This window comes from Phaethon aethereus, assembly GCF_964289735.1.
Source record: "Phaethon aethereus genome assembly, chromosome: 7".
NCBI lineage: Eukaryota > Metazoa > Chordata > Aves > Phaethontiformes > Phaethontidae > Phaethon > Phaethon aethereus.
In genome coordinates this window covers 27,567,288-27,587,809 of record NC_138583.1, presented here as the reverse complement: position 1 = coordinate 27,587,809, position 20,522 = coordinate 27,567,288, and the positions used below count along the sequence as shown (strand labels likewise).

Genomic DNA, 20,522 nt, shown 5'->3' with positions numbered 1-20,522 from the left:
GAAGCAGCCTATTCATGAGCAGTAGCATCTTCACATCAAATACAACTGCCGACATGGCTGAGAAAACAACCATCTAATTGAAGTAGAAATGACACTGGAAAATTCAAAGAGGGTGCAAAAAACTCCCAAGTAGTTATTACTCACTTGAAGCAAATCCTAGACATGTAGGGCATGGGATGCACGCAAAGTGCTAGGAGAAACAGAATTCATGGGTAGACATACCTCTGCCCTCAAAAACGTGTTGTTTCTTCAGATGATCCCCCAAACTCTCTTGAAATAAAATAAATAGATTGGGATAATCCTTCTTTGATTACTCCAGAGTACACAGCGTGCTGAAAGGGACAAAACCCCTCTCCTGACAACCTGGCCCTCAGAAATTTAGAGGCTGCTGCCCGCCCCTCTGGTGGGATTCCTGCAAACATAGCCTGCCTCTACAGTGGGTTCATCGGGTGATTTTCCCAACATTAACGCTGCCGGTGTGGCGTGTGACCGTGCCACGGGCACTGTACCCGCACAGCATGCCATCTCTGCCCAATCTGTCATTGCCTGGGCTCCTGCCTGCGCAGAACATTTCAGAGCTGGATCCGAGAGGCTCTGGAGGGCCCCGGGAGGAAGAACAGCCGTAGCGAAGTATTTCTGTCCTCAGTTCTGCTTATCCCACATCAGTTCTCGCAGCTCCCTTCTGTAATTTCTTCCCACTTCTGCAGCAGCTGTCTGAGCTTTCAGCTGTTCTCCCTCAAGCAAAGGCACCAGCACCCTTGAAATCACTACAGGAAAGTAAGGGTGCATTCCCCATCCTGCACGAAAGAAGAAAGGACAAAGTTTGAGGTGTTTGTTTTTGTTTTGTTTTTTTATTTGCGGAAGATAAGTGCTTGTCAGAGATAACTAGGAGAGGTCTGGAGGTTATTCACAAATTAATTAGCCTCTGAAAGGAGAGGACTGCAAGCAGTGCCAGATAAGCCTGTAGCAGCCGCACCCCTGCGGCAAACAGTTAATATTCCCTTTCCTCTCCAGGGGAACGTCAGGGGTTAATTCAGTAGCCGTGCATTTAATAGCTCAATTTAAAGGGGAAAAACTGACACCCTTCTCCCCTGCCTTGCTGGCTGTGGATGGTTTGCTCTGTCTCTTGATCACATGCTCCCGCAGCCCCTGCGCTGCAGAAGCCCCAGCTGCGGCTGCTGATGAGCCGGTGCTGCTCCGGATCCGTCCAGCCCCTGCTGTCAATGCCTTGCAGCCCTGACCTCCTCTTTAAAGGAGGGAGCCCGCAGGATGAGCCCTTGAGCATATGGGTGGAAATTGGGGAGGCACCCGTTCTCTTGGCACTGTTTCCACCTCTAACCATGTCTATTTGTTGTTGTCTTTTTTTCAGGGACTATGGATCTTCAAAGAGAAGATCAGGTAAGATGCCAGGCTTTCTATGTACTGCATGATTACAGAGGACCTTCCCCATGTCCTGTTCCCCCCTACCCTTTTTTTTTTTAAAAAAAAAAAAAGCTTCTCTTTATCTTATGTTGCATGAAATTGTGTAGCAGTTAAACTTTTTATTGCTGAAGCCTATTAGAGACAGGCATCAGTTTCTTTGCCTTGCACTGGAGAGGAGAAGAAACCTATCTTATACAATATTGCAGTTAAAATGACTGCTCTCCTCTGACTGTGTTTAGATGGCTTCTTCTTCAGTCTGGGAAGATAATTGTATTAAATTTTCTCTCTTTCATTTTTTTCCTAAGTCAATCTTTATCTGAGCAAACAGTCAAAATGCAGCCTGAGACTTGGGGCTCTTTTCTGGAAGGGAATGCTTGTCTATTCTGGTCTGAGGGGGTTTTTTTTGCCTTTCCAAGGGTTCTGGTGAGGCTTCTGATGCAGAATGTTCTCAGTGCCTGTGCCTGGGTTTGGGCTGCCTCAAAGGCTGTAGCTCGGTGTTTTGTTTTTAAGATCCTGGATTCAAATATCCTGTAAAACCCTGATTTGAAACTATATAAATCCAATTTTTCCCCTCCCCTTGTAGCTCTTAGTGATTTTTACAGATGTGTTCTCAATAGGGACATGTAATTATGGGCCTCTGGGTTTGGCTGCTCTGAGCTGGATGTGTCAGGGCTTTCTCTCTTCTTCTTTTATTTTTTCCCCAAGCAGCATTGAGCACCTGCAACTCTCATTGACTTTATTTGGAGTCTTGGGTGCTCCAAGTTGCATTCAGGGCATCCAAAGAAAGGCCTTTCAAACCAATAGCAGCTCCTGGAAAACTCTGGCCTGTGTTCAGGGGAGGGGAGGATTTTTTCTTCTTTCTTTTTAAGATGATGAAGAAATACTGCAATGGCTTAGTCTCTGGGAAGGAAGGGAAGATGAATGTAACATGCTGGACTCCAATGAATGTCACTGTCTAGATTGATTTGTTGGTTAATTATGAGAGCTTTTAAGCTGCAGTCCTGTAATAAGCTAAGTGGAAACACTAAAGCGAAGCTGTTGCTTGACCCTGACATCCTGTGCATCAAATGGCTGTTGCCTTTGCAGGCCAGTATTTTTTTTTTGGTACTCTTTCCCTGAGGTGGGTTGTGGTACCACGCTCGCCTCTTCATTACAAGATGCTGGCCTGACACAAACTAGGGCATGCTTCATCTTCCTAATCTCCTACAAACCTTCTCTCTGGGTTGTGCTTCTAGAACCTCCTAAATGTAATATTAAGTGAAGCATTTGTTCAGAGTGGCCTGTGAATTAAATTGGCAGCAGCACTTTCTTTAGAGGGGCTGCCCATAAAGGTCCAAGTGTCTCTATAGAAGGCAGAGCTGAGTGTGGGAGCTCCTGGCTCAGTACCATATTCTGAGCACTGGGGGCTTTCAGGCCATGTAAGGACCTTTGAGAAATGTTGCTGAAGTCTCTGGGGCAACCTGATTTAGCACTGACCTAGAACAGCATTAGGAAACCAGGAGAGCTTTGGGCTCACTGTCCCAGTTGACAGGCATAAGAGTTGCAATAATCTTGCAAGAGATGTGAGGAATTGCTGTGGGAGTGTGAGGCAACTGCTGCTCCTCCATTCCTGTGGCTTGGCGGGGGGGGGGGCGGGGGGGGGGGGGAGTTGGAGCTGATCTGCCATGACACTGGGGGAAGAGGGATTAAGTAGAATCAGTGTAGCTGAGATGCCGTTTGTGGATGCTGCCCTGTTGGGTTCTTTGTCGGCCACCTGCCCTGAGCATCCCAAGTCACGTGCTCATCCATCCCTGCAAGGGGATGGATGCTCAGGTCTGGTGCTGTCCCACCTCCACATGCTGCTGGGTCTCCTTTCGGGACTGCTGCTCACGCAGCTAGGGCTTGGAAACAGTGGGGTTTAGGGACGCTCTTTCCCCACTTACCCTGTACAAAGAGGAATGTGAAGCAGCTCTCCGAGCAAAGCGAGCTGCATAAAGGGACTCTGTTCTCGGCCGCCTTCTTGCCTGATTTTTGGAGCAACGGAGGAATGCTTCCTTCTGTTCGGAGCTGGGTATTGTGGGAGTGCGCACACAATGAGCGAAGGAATATGCCAAGGGAGTTGGTAGTTAGAGCCTTTAACAAAGACCAGCTTTATGACACTTGAACAAGCGATGGGGTAAATAAGCGCGTATTTCCAGGGTGTGCTGTGAGAGTCTTTAAGATAGCAAATAGCTTTGAAAGGTAGTTTCCTCTGCAGGGGCAGACACAACTCTGTCTTTTAAACAAGAGTCAAATAGGCACTTTTAAATGCAAGTACCTCCCAACAAATCAGACCTGTGAACACATCTTCTGTCTTGACCACTGATGTGCTGGGAGGAGGCTTTTGGGTATGAGCATGGCTGTCCCACGCTGTCCGGCAGGAATCCCACAGCTGCTGGGTCTCAGGCATGTGCAGGCATGACACAAGTGTGGCTGATTGCAGAAACATTTGGGGAATGCCTCTCACGGCCAACATCACCTCTACCCTGACCTCTGCCTTGCTGGAGTGCATGTCTAGCTAGTCCTGTGCTTGCCCCTTAGAGCAGGGAAAAATTGGACGAGTTCAGAGTTTAACAGGCGTTATGGAAACGTTTATTGCTGCAGCTGATACTGGTTGTAAACATTTGAGACCTTCTGAACCAAATGCAATGGCATAGCATGTCCTTAGCTAAACAGAAGTGAGTCTTGCACTGATCTGGGGCATCTCTGCATGCCAGCCCTGAACCAGGCTTCCTCTTGTGCAAAGCGCTATATAAACACTCAGCCCTTTACTTGGATATGATCTAATTATAAATGCTTTAACCTGCAGTCAGCTTGGAGACCTAGAGCTTCATCCATGGTGTAGGCATGGGTGTTTGCTGTGGCCTGAACTGCCACATCTGCTGTTACCTTGGATTTGTGGGGCTTTACTTGACATGCTGTGGAGCTGCTTCAGAAAGCTACCTTCATATTTCCAGGCAATTGAATTGTTGCTCTATGACCATCTGTCAGTGCCAAAGACCTCAGCGCAACTGTAAGGAGTAGTTACTATGGGCGTACTCTGTACACTTGCAACAAATGGTCTTGTCTAGGCCTCTCCAAAGACCCTCTGTAGCAAAAAGGGAAGGTATTACTTTTCAGAGCCAAATTTGTTGATCGCATTAACCAAGCAAACAGCATTTGTCGCTCAAAATAGGCATTACTTCTATGCAAGCATCCATTGTGTGGTTTTCTCTCCTCAAATCAAAATAAGGGCAGAATTGCTGTAAGTCTAGTAATGGATATTTGCATGGTACATTACAAACCACAAATTAGGTTAATCCACTCTGCAAACCCTACCAGCTACCATCTGTGCATGGTGAACTAATTAACCCTTGAGACATCTGCTAATCCTGATGATGTGGCTTGTAAAACCAGTTGGAGTATGTTTCTCCCCAAAGATGTCATCCCCATCCCTGTCCCCTTGCTGGCTAGAGCAAGTTTCAGATTCCTGGAGTAAGATAATCTTGCCCTTTTCCCTTCCTGAGAATCTTTCTTGGCTGGCTTCATGCCGAAGTTGTCAGATCCCCAGTCATGAGGCTGAAGCAAGTATCTGGGACCTGGTGTTTGGTGGGAGTTGGTGTGGGCTCCACACCTCTTCCACGCTGAGTCTCAGTGCTCCCCAGTTACTGAGAGGTTCTCCTTGCTAATGGCGGGGACAGACCCAGCAGAAGAGATGCTGCTTCACCTTTGCTTTCAAATCTAAGGTGTGGATTTCTGCCACCTGCCTTTTAGGCAGCCAAGCCCTTGTGCTTACTCCTTTGAGTGTGCACTAGCAGGGGCACTGCTGGCCACCCCCTTCTGAAATCATAACAAAAGCCCCACTGCTTGCCCACTGCCCTGCTTGCTGCGGGGGGGCACAGCTGGCTTCCAGCTGCTGCTCAGCCGCTTTCTCTGGCACCTTGTTGCTATGTGGCAGGGTGCTCTGCCAAGTGAGGGGGGGAATAAACTTAAAAATAAAATATTTATGGCTCCATCAGTACTGCAGTATCTCCTTTCTCTGGTCAGTCAGATCCTGCCTGCATCAAGCTGGCTGTAGTTTGGCTGAGCCTGCCAGCTGAAGTCTATTTAAATAGCCCCTGTAGTTGAGCACTTAGAATGTGAACTTAACAGTTTGGTCCAAGCCAGTGTTGCCTCAGTGAGGATGCTGATGAGGCTTGGCTTCCTCAGCAGAGAGAACTATCCTTCAGCTTGGTTCCCACATCCAGCTTTTGGACTAACAGAATATGGCAGCACCCAGACAACAATCTGTGCTTCCTTTCCCTCCTGTAATCTAAAACTAGGAAGGATGTATCCACTGGCAAATAAATAAAAACTTCAGAGTCCAGGGGAAGCTACTTCTTGAACTTTTTATAGCAACAGCTGTAATGCTTTTTTTTCCCTCAACAGGGAAACTTAAGTAGAGTTGAGAGAGCTGCAACAATGATGGAAGTGGGGCCTCCAGGTGAGAAAGAAGCAGATCACTGTAACAACACCAAGGGCCCTCACGGCCGACCGCTTTGTGGGATTGCTGCCTCGGGCGTACGGGTGGAGCTGACAGCAAGAGCGGTTTCTTTAGCCGAACTCTTCATTACTAGGGAAACCCTCTTCTTCGCACGCTGAGGGTGTGTGCTCAGCCAGCTTCACAGAGATGCCTTAACTGCCGTTTCTCTGAGTTATCAGGGATAGTGTTTTCTGTGTCCCTTGTAAGTACGCAGGGAAATGGCTTAACTTTTGGCTTTTTCTGTCTTTACAGCTGAGCTATACTCATCACTTCTGAGCTTAAACTTTCTGGTCCTGTCACACTGCCCGGGTCTAGTCTGCCCTTACAGCTCCATGGCATGTCTCACTTTTTTTTTTTAATTATTTTTATAAATGAGCTTTATTTTTCTTAACTTCAGTTTGAACTGCCTCCTTTGAGGCGCTATGGAGAAAACGAACGGTGCGTGCTAGCCCTTCTGTGCTTAATCGCCCAGCGGGGTCACAAACGTGTGAGCCGTTAGTGGGACCAGCGAGGCTGCGTGGCTGAAGTGGTCCCTGCCGGCCCCGGGGACAGTGCTGTGTTGGCGCCAGCGCGTGCGGAGCGTGCTGCTGGCCCCGTCGCTCTGCGGCGGGCAGCTAGCGATGCATGGGTCCAGGGCGAGGAGGGAACCTACAGGCTCCGGCCCTGGCAGGAGTTTTATGATATTTGTGGGAGATGGCTGCTGTGGAGGGAGAAGGAAGGATGTCTCCAAGAGACGCATGATGCTGCTCTTCCTTTACCTTAAGGTTGTTGCAGTATTGATGGGATGTCATCTGGAGTGGTGGGTGCCCTTTTAATATTAGAAGAGCTGTGAATGCAACTGCCAGCGTGCTGTGGGCATGCCTTAACTTACTCAGTCGACTGTTAAATCTGTCTCAATTTTCCCCTCTCAGCCAGAGGAAGCCTGAACCTTTAAAATGAGTTCTCAAAGGGGCCAAATCTAAGAGTATGTTAGTAAAGATGTTGAAAAATCCAATTAACTAACATGGTGAATCCCAGCATGAGGCAACGCATCTTCTGTCAGGGTGGTGACTGCAGCAGATGTCTTGGGGCTACCTGCGTTTGGTGTATGAGTAATGAAGCAGGCAATTGGTTATTGCTTAATGAATCTGAGCCCTGGTGATAGCAGCAAAGCTAGAACGTGTTTTTTAACTCAAATGTCAGAGTCATTCTGCTCTTGTGGTGTTTGTCGCTCAAGTCTGTCTCCCTATACTCCATCCGAAAGGAAAGCTTCAGCTTGGAAGGGTGATGTTGTGCTTTTTAAGGTGGTGAACGGGGATCTAAGTTTGTCCAAGCCCACAGCAAGGTCCCAGGAACGTCGTAAATCACGTGGCTTGGGCTTGGTGTCTTAATCCTTGTAAGAAATCTGTGGTACAACATGATCCCTGCAGACTGAGGCACGTGCTCTTGTTTGTGTCCTGATGAATCACACGTGCATGCTGTGTCCCTTGCATTGTTCTCTGCAGTTAGTGCAGAAACAGCGATGGTGGACTGGCTCCTTGCTGCCGTTTGGCCTGTTGATGAGAATGGCTGGATGAGGTAGTTTGCCAGCCAGTATTTTGTAACTTCATGAGCATGTACTGACAGGATTGCTCCTGATCAGAAATCAGGATCTGTTCCCCCATCATACGATTAACCTTCTTGGCTGTATGTACTAATTACTGCATGGAATTTAAAAACAGCAGATTCTGGCAGAACATTTTGGTTCTCACATAGTTGTTTTTTTTTTTTTAAACAGGAGGATAAAGGATTTAATAATAAAAGAAGGATAGAGTAGGCAGAAGCATAGCAACCGAGGACCAAACAAACCTTAGTCTATAATTACTGGGGATGTACACCCTGGGCCTGGTTCTGGAAGGAGTTAGTAGTTAATGATCGCAATGTGCATCCTAAGTTCAGTCCTTGATGACAGAGCTTCCTCTTCTTCATGATGGAGAATTATTCTTCCTCAACTAGTGAATTTGCTAAGCTCTAACTTCTGTTCAGTTTATTGGCTTTTGCCTGATGCAGTAATTCCCAAAACAGCCACTTTCTTTCCCAATTTTTTTTAACAAGCCTGTAAGTCTTTTTCTTTTTTAACAAGTTCTTCATATAATTGAAGGAACATCCACTCTGTGGGGTTTTTTCCAAAGCAGGCCTATTGCTCTGTGCTCAGGTGCGCTGGCACAGAGTGGGATTTGAGGAAGAGTATCAGCTAAGTCAGGCATACTTCATCTCCTTGCAGCATCTCTGTGTGTGTGACCCAGTTCTGCATCTTCAGTCAAGATGTGAATCTGTCCACTCCAATCACGTACTCCAAACCCAGCCTGTGGTATTGTGGCAGGAGGAAACTGATCTCACGCTTCTCCTTGTACACCATAATTTTTAAAGTCACTGTTTAAACTGAAGGGCTTTGGACTTCTGCCTGAGGCTGCTGAAGGGAAGAGCAGATAGGAGGCTTTATTCTGCACTGCTTCAGTTTTCTGCTGACAAGACATGTGGCCGGGTAGATGTATAGACTCACTGTCGTCTTCTGGGTGGCCCATATGCTGGGGTGGGAGGAAGACAGGATAAGAGAGGAAGAATTGTTTGTGTGTTCTGTCAGTTTTTTTGTTTTGCTCTTTGGCTTTTAAACTGAAGTGTGGGGACAGGGGACAGGATTAGGGAAAGGAATGTGTTTCACCATTCTCAGTTCAGCGTCGATGCTGTACAGAGCTCTGTGTCGGGGAGACAGGGCAGGGATGCTGGGTGGGCAGGGAAGGACTCCAAGTATGAGGTGTGGCTCAAGCACAGCCATGGTAGAACAGCATGCACCCTTGCAAATGCCTCGGAGAGCCTTCAGCTGGGTGCTGAGAAGGCACTTGGTACCTTAGGGGATGCAGTGGCGTTTTTCGTGGTTTTAAGGAGTTGTCTATTCTCCATCTGCTCCTGTTCTGCCTTCCTCCTCTGTCTGTCGGTGGCAGATGGTATTAACACTGCCTGTGTGGGTTTTTCCTCTCTTGCATAGAGAGAACTGTGTGGTATCGGATTTTGATTTTGGCATGTTAGATAAGGCAGGTGAGAAATGCACTTGGGAGCTGGAGTGGAGGGTGATGATCCTCAGCCGTTGCAGGAATCCATGCACGGCACAGATGGGTCTGGCTGGCTGAGAGGAGCAGACCTCTTACCCAAGTGTTTTAGATAACTTAGTCTCAGGCTGGTGAGTACCTGAAACTTGAACCTCTCTTGTGAAAAGGAAACCTGGATGGCAGAGTGTGTGTCCTTAGGCTGTTGAGAGCACTCACCCCTAAAATAGCGCTCCCAAAGTGCCTCCAGCTCTGTGCATGGCTCTATACTGGTGACATTCTGGCTGGCCTGTGTCCAGGCTGTGTGACAGGCACAATCCTGACCGGTCTGCTCTGGATGGAGTGGCTTGTCTAACCAGAGATGGCTGGAAACTTTACTTATAACTCCTGCTGATCACCTTATAACATATGCACCAGTTGGCCAGCTCAGTCCACCACCAGTTAAAACAGGCTGCCTGGACATGCTGATGCTGTGGTACGTTTTCTGTGCTTGGCAGCGTGACTTCTTTGCTGTTGGGATTTGACTCTTGGCTCCTCTTTTTTTTTTTTTGAGCCATGCATGAATCCTGGTGTACGTACATACCTGTGACTTTCCAAGCGCAATGGCTGGGGCTTCTCTACCCTCCTCCTTGGCAGTGCTGGAGGCTGTTTTTTTACTGAGATGGGTGATGCTTTCAGTTTGTACAGCTGTGGATGTGGATTAGTGTTCAGATATTCTAGGCACTTCCCAGCAAAGCTGGGAACTGCTACAAAACTGTATGTGCAGGGGCCGTACCACAGTGATCATGTGGGAAGCAGTCCTTGCTTGCCATGTGGAAAGAGTTAATATGAGCTATGGCTGCCAGAAAAAAAACTAAACAATCCTGGAGACTTCTGGGTCTGCGAATGGGATTAGAACGGGCTTTTGCAGAAGTAAATAACATAGGAAATTTGGACTACGTTTTCTTTACAGTTGTACTTTTAGGAAGGATGAAGGACTGTAGGAGGCTGTGGAAGTACAGCTGGTGAGCGCGTCACCGTGCAGTCTGTCGAGCACACGATCCTCTCGCCCCGCTGCTCCCTTCCGACTCGGGAAAGGGCTCTCTGGTTGTGGATTTCTCCCCTGCAGGAGTGAGTTATCCAGATGATGAATTTCTGAGGCACGCTTGAGTCACGTGAAAGCCAGATGTGAACATTTTCCAAGCAGTGTGTGTGGGTCTAGCGTACGCCAGGCAGCTCTGCTTACGTGGCAAGTGGAAGCGGTCTGAGATTGGTCTGCAGCGCGGTGCCGGCGAGGCGAGGAGCGTTTCTGCCGGGGAGAGGAAGGTGCTCGCTGGCCTCGTCGCTGCAGCTCAGCACATCTGCCTCCACCCCTGCACAAACACCGTGCCTCTCCCTGAGTACGAGCCCCGCGCAGGCCGTTCGTGATGGGGCTGAACTCGGTGAATAGGACTAAAATTAAAGGCCGCCTTTAATGCCTGCTGCCAATCCTCTTACTCATGTACTTTATCTGGATTTGCATGTTTGACAATCTACTAGTCAAATGTTTTTTTTTCAAGATGTAGTCCTTTGAGATACTGCCTCTTGAACAGATGGCATGGGGAGTGGAAGTGATGTTCTCCTTCAAGTATATAGAAGAGGACATATCCCTGCAGGGATGAGAGGTTTAATGTGGTCTCCCAGTGGGGAAAAAAGTTGAATATATCTCTGTATTCCTTCAAGGACTGTCTTAAAGCACTTGCTTTAAACGTGATGCATCAGCATCCCACAGACATAAGAACAGGGAAAGCTTATTTAAGCTGCTGTGGTGAGGGACAGGGGTGGCTGCTGCTTGCCCAGCGGTCACAGTAGCAAATAAATCTGTGGCTGTGGTACCTGGGAAGTGTAATGGTACTTGTAATGACCACCCTGGGTCAGGCACCGGGCACAAATGTTGTTTTGTTTAGGTCCCTCTGGAGCCTGGAGGAAGAAACATCAGTGGCAGCGTTCAACAGGGTGCCTTGAGCGGCAGGGTTTGAAATAAAAACACTTGCAACCTTTTTGTGCCATCCTGCCATTTCTCTTGTTATCTGTTGTTCTCTGCCTAATTGAATGAGTTAATTGTGTGAGCCAGGAATGTGTGAAAATGGATCCAATTCAGATTAAGGCTCATCTGCATTTTTCCTCTTTCCAAGCTGTTTTACAGCCATATTGTAGAGCTACATGTAGACTCTGTATCAGAGTAATTCTCTGTTAAAAGTAACTACTTCCATTCCTAAGGGAGGTTAGCAACACCAAGTATTTCTCTCTCCCTCCCCTAGTCTAGTGCTGTTGCATCTTATTGCCTTCCTATTTAACCGAAGTGTCAAGCCCCAGCTGAAGGGGAAGGGGCTAGAGGAGAGGAACCTGGAGACCAGCTGACAAAGGATGGTCAGTGGGTCTGGGGGATGAAGGGTTTGGAGATGGCTCACAAGGGTATAGGGGAACACTGAGCATGGTGCAGATGGGAGCAGAAATAAACCCTATAGTTTTGGGGTTCCTTATTGAGCTTCCAGCTCTTCGTTTTATGGATGGCCAGCCTCACCTTGTCAGGAGGAGGAGGTTGTTCCTCAGCTTGTCTGAAGAGGGCAGAAAGGAAGCACTGAGGGGAGAAGTGGAGGGAAAATCCTAGCAAGAAGCTCTGGAGGAGCCAGAGGAGGGATTGAGTAGACTGAGCCTGCCTCTGTGGGGTTCCTTACCTACTCTGGGCAGTAAGGTGTCTTTCCTGAGCACCCAATACTACAACATGGCACTTCATTTATACCAACTCCTTGACAGGCTTGACCTCCAAAATCTAGACTGAAGTAAAGGCTCAATTTCCATTTTCTGTTCTGCCATATGTGACAAACATTACAGTGAACAAGGCTCTAGGCCAATTCTAAGAAATGGACACATCTAAGGAACAGCCTGGTCAGCCCACTTCTTGTTTAGCAAATACCACTGCTGGGATGAGAACTCCTCCATTCTTCTCTTAATGCCTCTTATTGGAACAGTGATAAGTAGAAGAAGCATTTACTTTCCTCAGCTCCAGGCTGATGAATCACTACCAGTTAGTGGACCACCAGTGAAGTTCTCTGAAGTGGATCGATGACTTCCCAGGAAGCCAGTATAGTTTCAGTTTACTCTAAGATTGTACTGTGTAGTATCTCTTCACCCCTCCAGTTAATCAGCAAAATGCTCAGCTGCACTCACCACTGTGGTCCTTGAATAACTGAGCCGGTAAGACCTCCTCATGGAGAGAACTAATGACCTACAGAATTCATCACTGTTGGAAAGGGGCAGCCTCTTTCAGATGTTAGGATCCCTTCAGCATGGCCACTTGTTCTTACAATCCTTTTCTCAGTATTTTAACGTGCACCTTAACAGCTGCAGAGACATTTTGGTATACCCAGGTGATATTTACGGTAGGGCTTCATGAGAACGAAAGTTTTGTTAATAAAGGGCTGTTATCACCTATGGAAGGCAACTTCTGTAGAGCAAGTCATGCCTGTATAATTAAACTCTCTTTATCCTCCAAAGTGAGGTAGCCACATCCAAATCACTTGTTGGGACTTGTCTTTAGCCCATGCTAACTTCTCAGCTATGCTCGGAAATCATCTGGGGCAAGGGCTACGTGGCCAGAAGTACAACTATGCTGAGACTCATGACCAGTATGATCCAATTCCCTAGAATTACTGCAGGAATACTATTGAGATATATGTAGCTTAACAGACTAGACAGCTATATAGGCACTAGTTTAAAATAAAGTTTATTACTTTATTTTAAGTATTATTTTAAGATCCCTGGTAGCCCCAGCAATATGCAACCTGTGAATCTTTAGGAGGATGTACCTTCTGGCCGTCACGGCAATCTTAAATAATGAATGCTAGACTCAACATTGAACTGAACGTTTTAAGCAATGTTACTGACAAAGACACCTGCATCAGTAGCTACTGCTAAAATGCCTGTGGAGGAGGAGTTCCTCTGCACCTGCTAGACCAGGACCCAGCTGAATGTGCAGTACTGACGTGAACCATGAATGTGGCATCTCTTGGATAGCGGTAGGGTTGAGCTCGTGCATTTGACTCTAGACTGAATCTAACTTTTGTAGGTTTTCCTTGGAGCTCGCTCGGCTCCAACTGCGCATAAGACAAATATTCTGCTGCTGAAATGAGATGAGTGGGGCTGTATCGCAAGTGTAAAGCATTGGTCCCCAGCAGTCTGGCACCGGTTCTCTTGCCCGTGATGGGAGGAGCTGCAAACAAGCCAGTCTCACTGGCAGCAGAAAAGCTTCTGGCGACATCTAAAATCATCTGCTTCATGTGTTTCATTCACTACATCAACCAACTTAATTATGTCTTTAAAACCTTTGCCCCCTCAGCTCCTTCCTCCCCTTCCCCACCCGAGGAGCCCAGCTGACCCATCCGGGGGTTGCCCACCTCCGTGCTGGCAGCTCGGATGGGTCGGGGTTCAGCAGCTGCTTCCAGCGACACGCTTGCTCCGCTGCTATTTCTGTGCAGCGTGGCTCCGACAGGGAGCCTCCTCTGCGCTTTTCACAACCGCCTCAGCCCCGTGGCTCAGCTGTAATTTATGGACCCGTGTTTCTTTTGAGCTTTTAAAAATAATTCCGATCGGAGGGGTTTGTTCTGGCTCCCGCTGAAGCCAGCGGCAGGCACTATGGGGGTTGGTGCTGGGAGCAGAACTAGGATGCCGTTGCCTTAGGAGTGGCTTGCTTTGAGCAGGCAACTTTAATTTCCCTTCCAAATACTGAGATTTCCCGCCCCCACCTCCAAGTCATCTGAGACCAGCCAGTGCTCGGCCGTGCGGCGACGGGCGAGAGGAGAGGCAGGAAGCGAGGGTTTGTTCGTTTACTGTTACCAATCCCATTGGAAACCGGCTCCAAGCCCTATGCAGAATTCCAGTAAAACTCTGTCCTAACAGGGAAACCCGGGGCCGTTCAAAGCTTGTGTTTTGTTGGCTCGGGCACAGCGTGCTTCTGGGGCCTTTGACCTCCTCCCAGTACCCTGGCTCCCTCTGCGGCTCTTCGTTTGAGCTCTCTGTGAAGTGGAATCCATCACTAATGTCTGATATTTTTATTATTTGTAGGGGGAACTCTTAGAAGCTGGTAGCAATTAGAGCTTAAACGTCTTGGAATTAAAAAAAAAAAAAAATCCCCAAGAAGGAAGTTTAATACTAAGCAGATGTGCAGGAGCAGCTGAAATATGCTAGCTGTCTTCTGCTTCAGGAGCAACCTCATCCACATCTCGCTGCTGTCAGGCCAGGGCAGCTGAGAAGGGCTGCTGCTTTTATGCTGCTTCTTGGGCTGGGGAGCCCCCGTTGGGGACCTGGGAGATTGTTTACCACTTAATTCTTAGATTGCTCTTTTAATCTGGTTTAGACCAATGGTTTTGACAAGGAGGAAAAAATACTTTGCTTAAAAAGAAATTTTTAGCTAATAGAATTGGCTTTTACGGCGAGTTTGGTTCCTTAAGATCTCACACGGGGTGTTTGTAGATACGTCTGCTGCAGATCTAGGTTTAAACTGTCTCTCTTCTTGAGCAGACAGATCCAGGGTAGCCCTAAGCTCGTGTTAAGCTCAGCTTATTCCCTCTCTCTTTAATTGTTATCTGTTCCAGCCTTTTGCTGCCAGCTTGCATTGGGGCAAACTGTTTGAAATCTTCCCAGATATTCCCGCAGTACATCTTCTGCTTTAATCACTGCCGTATTCAGGTGGTTCTGTCTGGAAAAAGATCTGACAGATGACTGAAGTTCATAATCCCATTCCTGAAGGCAGTGGAAGCCTAGTCAAAAGCTAATAGACAAGTTGCTGACAACAACTCCTTCACACCCTTTCCCGTGCGTGCCCTGAGTCTGTAATAGAAACATGCTGTATATTCCCTCCATAAACTAGAGCACAAGTTACTCTGCCAGATGATTTCCTGTTGTACCCTACCAATGCAGAGCCTTTTTCTTTTTTTAAATGGTAATTCAAAGTAAATTATTGTAATTTACCATGGTAAATTGTATTGTGACAGTGCAGTGCATGAATTTGAGAGTTAGATGGTTGGAAGACTTCAGGGTTTTCTCTAGACTGACACTATTGAGAACTTACTGAAAAGTAAGCAAAACGCCGAATCCATCTGAATTCCAGTTTTGCTCTAACACAGTAAAAATTGTGTGCCTGATTTAAAGAAAGAATTTCAAAACCCCACCATTCCCTTAGTACTGAGGAAACACAGCAATGTTTCTTGGACCTCTGGTTTCCAGTGGGAAGGTTTGAAAGTCGTTTCTTATGCTTTGCATCATGCTAGGATTTTCTCAGTTACATACATACGAGGAACCTGTTACTGATATTTGGCTGTCTTGATGATATTCTGCAGGTCAAACGCCAATAACAAGTCAAATGGACAAGGCCACCAGTATAGCTTGCCCCTCTCTCCAAGGGATTGAAGCATGATCTTCTCTGCTGTTAAACTGATGGGTCCAGAATGGGGTTCCCCATTGCAAATGAGTTTTTTAATTGCATTTTGGAACTGTTTGTCAAAATTTAAGAAATTTTTAGCCTATTGTATAAAAGCCTCTCCTTGTCTCTTCTCCCAGGCAATATAAGAGTAACAGCTGTCCTTATCTCCCTCATCCCACAGAAGGGGAATGTTTGCTGGTTCTTATTTTGAAATGGGGGTAAACCTACTAACTCCTAAAACATGCTTTCAGTGTATTCAAACAAAAAACCCACCACTTAACATTTGAAGATTATTCCCAGAATCCCAAGCCAAGTATTTACACCTGATTTCATGGAGGGGGAGGGAAATCTTTTGACCTTGTTGGTAGCAACTCTGTTAGCTTCTTCTTAACCAGGTTCCTGCCTCATATTCATTGGCTAAAAAATGGTATTTCTAGTTATACTTTGAATGTACCTTTATTGGAGCTTTTTATTCTTTTTCCACGGAGTATTATTTGTCTATTGTTATTTTCCTTGTTGCTATTCCAGGGTAACAAAACACAAATGTGTGTAGAAACTTACATATGTTTGTGAAGCTCGATCTCTGCGAGTTGCCTGTTGGTCTTTTGGGGATCATTAACAGCTGCAAAACTAAATGCTTTTGCAGGTCTGAGGCTTAATGAGTCAAACTGTCTCTTGGTATGCATTCCCTGTCCTATTGGGAATAAGCTCAGAGCATATTTTATTCTGAGATCTCAAAATCGGATCACTACAGATCAGTTGCATAAGTTCTGCAAGTACCCTAAAACACAAAAATTGACTGGGTAGTTCTTATGATTTGACCTTTAACTGAGTCCCCATCATGGCAACACCCCTCTTAAGAAAAAATTAACATATCTTCCAAAGCAGTCTTGACTAAATTTCAAACTTTCTGATATGACTGTTTTCTTGTTTCTCTAATTACTTTCTCTTTTCATGGCTGCCCTCTTCTTGGATATCAAGTTTGGATGTCCAGTTTGTCTGAGACTCCAAAAAAGAGTGTCACTCCAGGTAAATTGCTGTGTCTTGGTGTTCTGCATGCTATTAAAAAGAGAAGTCTGTAGTTCAAACTGCCTGCGGTTTTGGAGTTGTCTTGAATGTGAGTCTCTGACAGTGGATATCCAGGATCTGTCGTCTACTTGTTGTGTATTGGTTTTTCATGATGCACGATTTCCGATAACGAAGAGCTTTGCTTTTCTGACTGCTGCCTCACCTTGATGTTGCTGCAGTGGATAGTATTTTGCTGTGTTGTATCTTCCTTGCCCAACTCAAAGCCACAATCCAAAGCAGCTTCCCCTCTTGTGGTGGGTTGACCCTGGCCACAGCTAAGTACCTGCACAGCTGCTCTCTCCTCCTCTCCTCCATCCCACACGGGATAGGGAGAAAAAGTGAGAAATCTTGTGGGTTGAGATAAAGGAGAGAAAACGTGACAATGTGCTCCTTGTTCTGAAATGCTCTTTTGCTTTTCCACAGTAAGTAGAAAGGGTTTTATGTGGAAAACATGGGACTCTGAGGAAGTTGCAAAATTTTCATGGGAGCATCAGGCTCTTTATCACAAGGAATCTGGGAGGAGGGAGCAGGGAAACAACTTCTAGGTGATGTGTCATGGTCTAGGGAGAAGTAGTCCATTACAAGGCAAAACCAAAGCTTTATAGTATAAGGAATCAGGACTTCTCCTGAGTAACCAGTGGATTTCTTCTGCAAACATTTGTCTTCTGACATGGAATACTGGAGCAGAGGTCTTTTCTTCCTTCAGACTTAGAAAAAACAATCATGAGCGGTAGACTCTGTGTCTGTACAGGATGGTGGCCTGGTCAGTTATCCAGGCGGTTAAGGCCACACATAGGTCTCAAGACAAGGAAAGATGGAAACACTCCTGCTGCTTTCCATACCTGATCTAGTAAATGTTAAAGTTCATGCCCTGTTCAAAGTATGTGAACAAAATCTCACCATCCTTAATGGATGAGTGCTTGCTTGTCTGAGGTTTTTAGTAAGCAAGACTGCTGTGACTTCAGAAATGCCATCCTTGACAGAAGTTGAATATATCCCTGCGGGGTTCTACCTGATCTTAGCAGAGTAGGTCTAGTTTCAGGGTGGTAGTTGGATATAAAAGTGCAGAAATATCTCAAGTATTCAGTCACAGGAGCCTGGTGGTTCCAGGTCACCAGGGAGTTCAGACAGAGAAACAGAACAAGACTGAGCAGGAGAGAAACGTGTTGAGAAGGAGACAGAAGAGGTGGTGTCGTTTGGGAAGAATGGCAAGAACCCTTCAGGTTACCTGGCTGGGCGGTGAGATTGGTTTTCTTTGACTCTCTGCATCTGTTGGGGCTGTTTCATGTTGTTGTATGTAAAATGACAAATTGAATGCCAAGGCTTTCATCCTTCTTGATGGGCACGGAAGTGAAATCTTTAACAGATACAAATTTCTTCCCTTCTGCTGACTGCTTTTAGCTAAATGCATGTTGCTAGTTTGTCTTCAAAAAAATCTGTGCATGATGATAGGGCAAATGTAAGTGATTAATTGCATTGCATAGTGCTTGAAGGTGAATGTTGATACATAGTCCTGCTCGGAAGTCTTCTGGCACATCTGGTAGGTTCCTAGCTCCCCATGCTGTTCCAGTTCATGTGGTCTTTCAGGTTACTTCTCATCCAAATGAATTCCCAGTTTCCAACACAGCTACTCTTCAGACCTGCCATGGGCTGTGTCCTAATGTTGAAGTCAGATGGAGCAGATGGAAATTTGAATATGATCTTTACCCACTTAATACATACCTGTGCCCTAGGCTGGGCGTTGGAAACTAGAACAGAAGCCAGTTCCGTGCTGCCCAAGCTCTAACTGAGGGCATGAACCTGCTCCATGAAGTGGACACCCTAACCAAGGATTGCAAGTGGTTTAGTTTCCTTCTTTGAAAAAAGGCGGGTGCCATACAACCAGATCCTGAGAGGTGCTGTGGTGGGACACTAGTTTGGGTCACCCCAACTGCGATTAAATTCCTTGGCTAGTCTGCTTCTTGCCATGGGGAGTAATGTGAACGCATTGCACCACTTAGCAGCAGTAGGGCAAATGCCAGAGTATGTAGGTGACTTCAGCTTGGTGGAATACCCTGTCTAGCAGCTGTGTGAAAATCTCCATGCAGTTTAACAGATTTGTGTGCAAAATACTTAAGTATTCCGAACTGTTGCTACCTGTAACCTAGTTGGTTGGAATTGCTGTTCAGAGAGCCAACTTTCCGAGAAGGAGTGGAAAGACAACTCAACTTTTTTTTTTTTTTCCTTTCACCCTACTGCCTCTAATTTTTCTTGGCTCTGTCTTAAAACCTAGCAGATCAAAAATAAAAAATAAAAATCCTGAGACTAACAAGCTCCAGTTGGCAAAGGTCAGCACTGAATTTCTCTGTTTGTCAGGATTTTGTTGGAAATGCTGCTGAGGACTGTAAAGAAGGAAGAACTGAACTGGAGCACTCGCTTGAGAGCGCGCCTGCCATTTACCATGGGCCAAGCTCGTTCCTGACATGCTCCCCGTGGGGGCTGTGTTTTGCTGCTGGTTTTAGCATCAGGCACGTGCTCCAGTGCTGGAAGCCACAGTCTATCTTAAAGATGCCACTTGTCCCAAACTCTTGAAGGCTTATCCAGATCTTGGTTCTTAGAAGCGCTAGAAAATATTACGTGCACCTTAACCTGATGCCTGGATTCATTCCCCAGCATAATTTTCTGCTGCTGTGATTGCTGGTCGTATTCCCTTCGTGGTGGCAATACATGCTGTTGGCTTGGGTTCCCTGTAGCTGTTTGTAGCAGCAACCCAGGTGGCCAGAGGGAGTTAATGCAGCTCATGGAGTTACCACCTATACCAGATTTTTGCGTGTATGGCCAGAAGATAACAAGAAAGACTAGAGTTTTAGCTACTCTGCAGGGAAGCTGTTGCTCCATGTACTGAAAGGCTTGCAGAGCATGAGTGCTGTGGAGTTGAGAAAGATTATGTATGGATGTTCACTTATGGAGAAACTTCTTGTGCATTAATTACGGCTGATAACCTGGTGTGAGAGGGTTTGCATGCTGACCTGGCCATCACTGGGTGTGTGGTGCTCGACCTTGTTTTATTCTCAGTCATTCTTTGGGATTTGGGCAGGGTTTTAGGCCAAACTTCTCTGGCTTTGACTCTTCTGAATTACTTAAGCAGTGACATCCAAACCCTTCCCTTTCTGCTTTCAATCCTATCTCTGCCTAATAGCAGGGTGTCACCTGCTTCTGAAACTCTTTTCTGAATACGTGACAGAATTGCTTTGCTCTTTGTAAAAGAGCTACCTGGCCGAGCTCAGGAAAGAACTACTGAAATGATACTGTATTAATAACCCACTTGATAGACTTATCTAAATATTTATTTTCACCTGTAATGAGTTACTGAATTTCTTTAGTTACTATGGGTGGTGCTGAACTTCTGTCCCTGTCCCTAAAGCTTGTGGCTCCAGACTGCTACACGAAGAGCTGTTGATCTCTGAAGTTAAACACTGCTAGGACTGGGGGGATTCCTGTCTGGCAGAAGGGGTGGAGATGAATCCCCTTTCCTATTGCCACAAGTTGTCAGTGGCCTTTCACCTCCAAGAATAATTGATGTGCAAATATAGCCTGAATTTTAGTAAGTGGGAAGGGGGCTGAAGAGTGACAGGTTGGAGCGTGGGAGTATCCAGGAGATGAGTCAAAGGCCTGATTGCTTAGGGCACATTAAGAACAACAAAAAAAAAAAAGAATGAACAAATAAACAAAAATCCAAAACAAAACAAAAAAAACACTGAATAGAAAAGAGATCCTAGACTGAGAAACATGGTTTTGATCTGAATCTGTATTGTCCCCAAGAAGATTTGTAGGAAGCTTCATCAGTCTCGTCCCACTGCTTGCTCTAGGAACTGGTTATTTTAGGAACTGCACTTCTGAGACCCCTGTGAGAGCTTGTGTAATCTCGTGTGCTTCATCTGGTAAAGTCTGTTTTTTATCTTATGCGCAACAGACACTTAAGGCGATTTTTAGGCAGACCTAAGCTCTCTATCTTAAAACACTTGGGGTTATA

General features: G+C 46.3%; 1 protein-coding gene across 2 annotated transcripts in view; it reads left to right on the top strand.

Annotated features, from left to right (window-relative positions):
* The window catches only part of SH3PXD2A (SH3 and PX domains 2A), a gene marked incomplete at both ends in the record, with an annotated part of 258,277 nt that overhangs the window by 169,514 nt on the left and 68,241 nt on the right, over window positions 1–20,522 (top strand). Inside the window, 2 exons of one of the 2 annotated variants that reach the window (XM_082002288.1) lie at window positions 1,370–1,398; window positions 16,424–16,471. In XM_082002288.1, the coding sequence (XP_081858414.1) occupies window positions 1,370–1,398; window positions 16,424–16,471 (77 nt within the window). The remainder of the gene's footprint in view (window positions 1–1,369; window positions 1,399–16,423; window positions 16,472–20,522) is intronic. The other variant, XM_082002289.1, reaches the window with a different exon arrangement.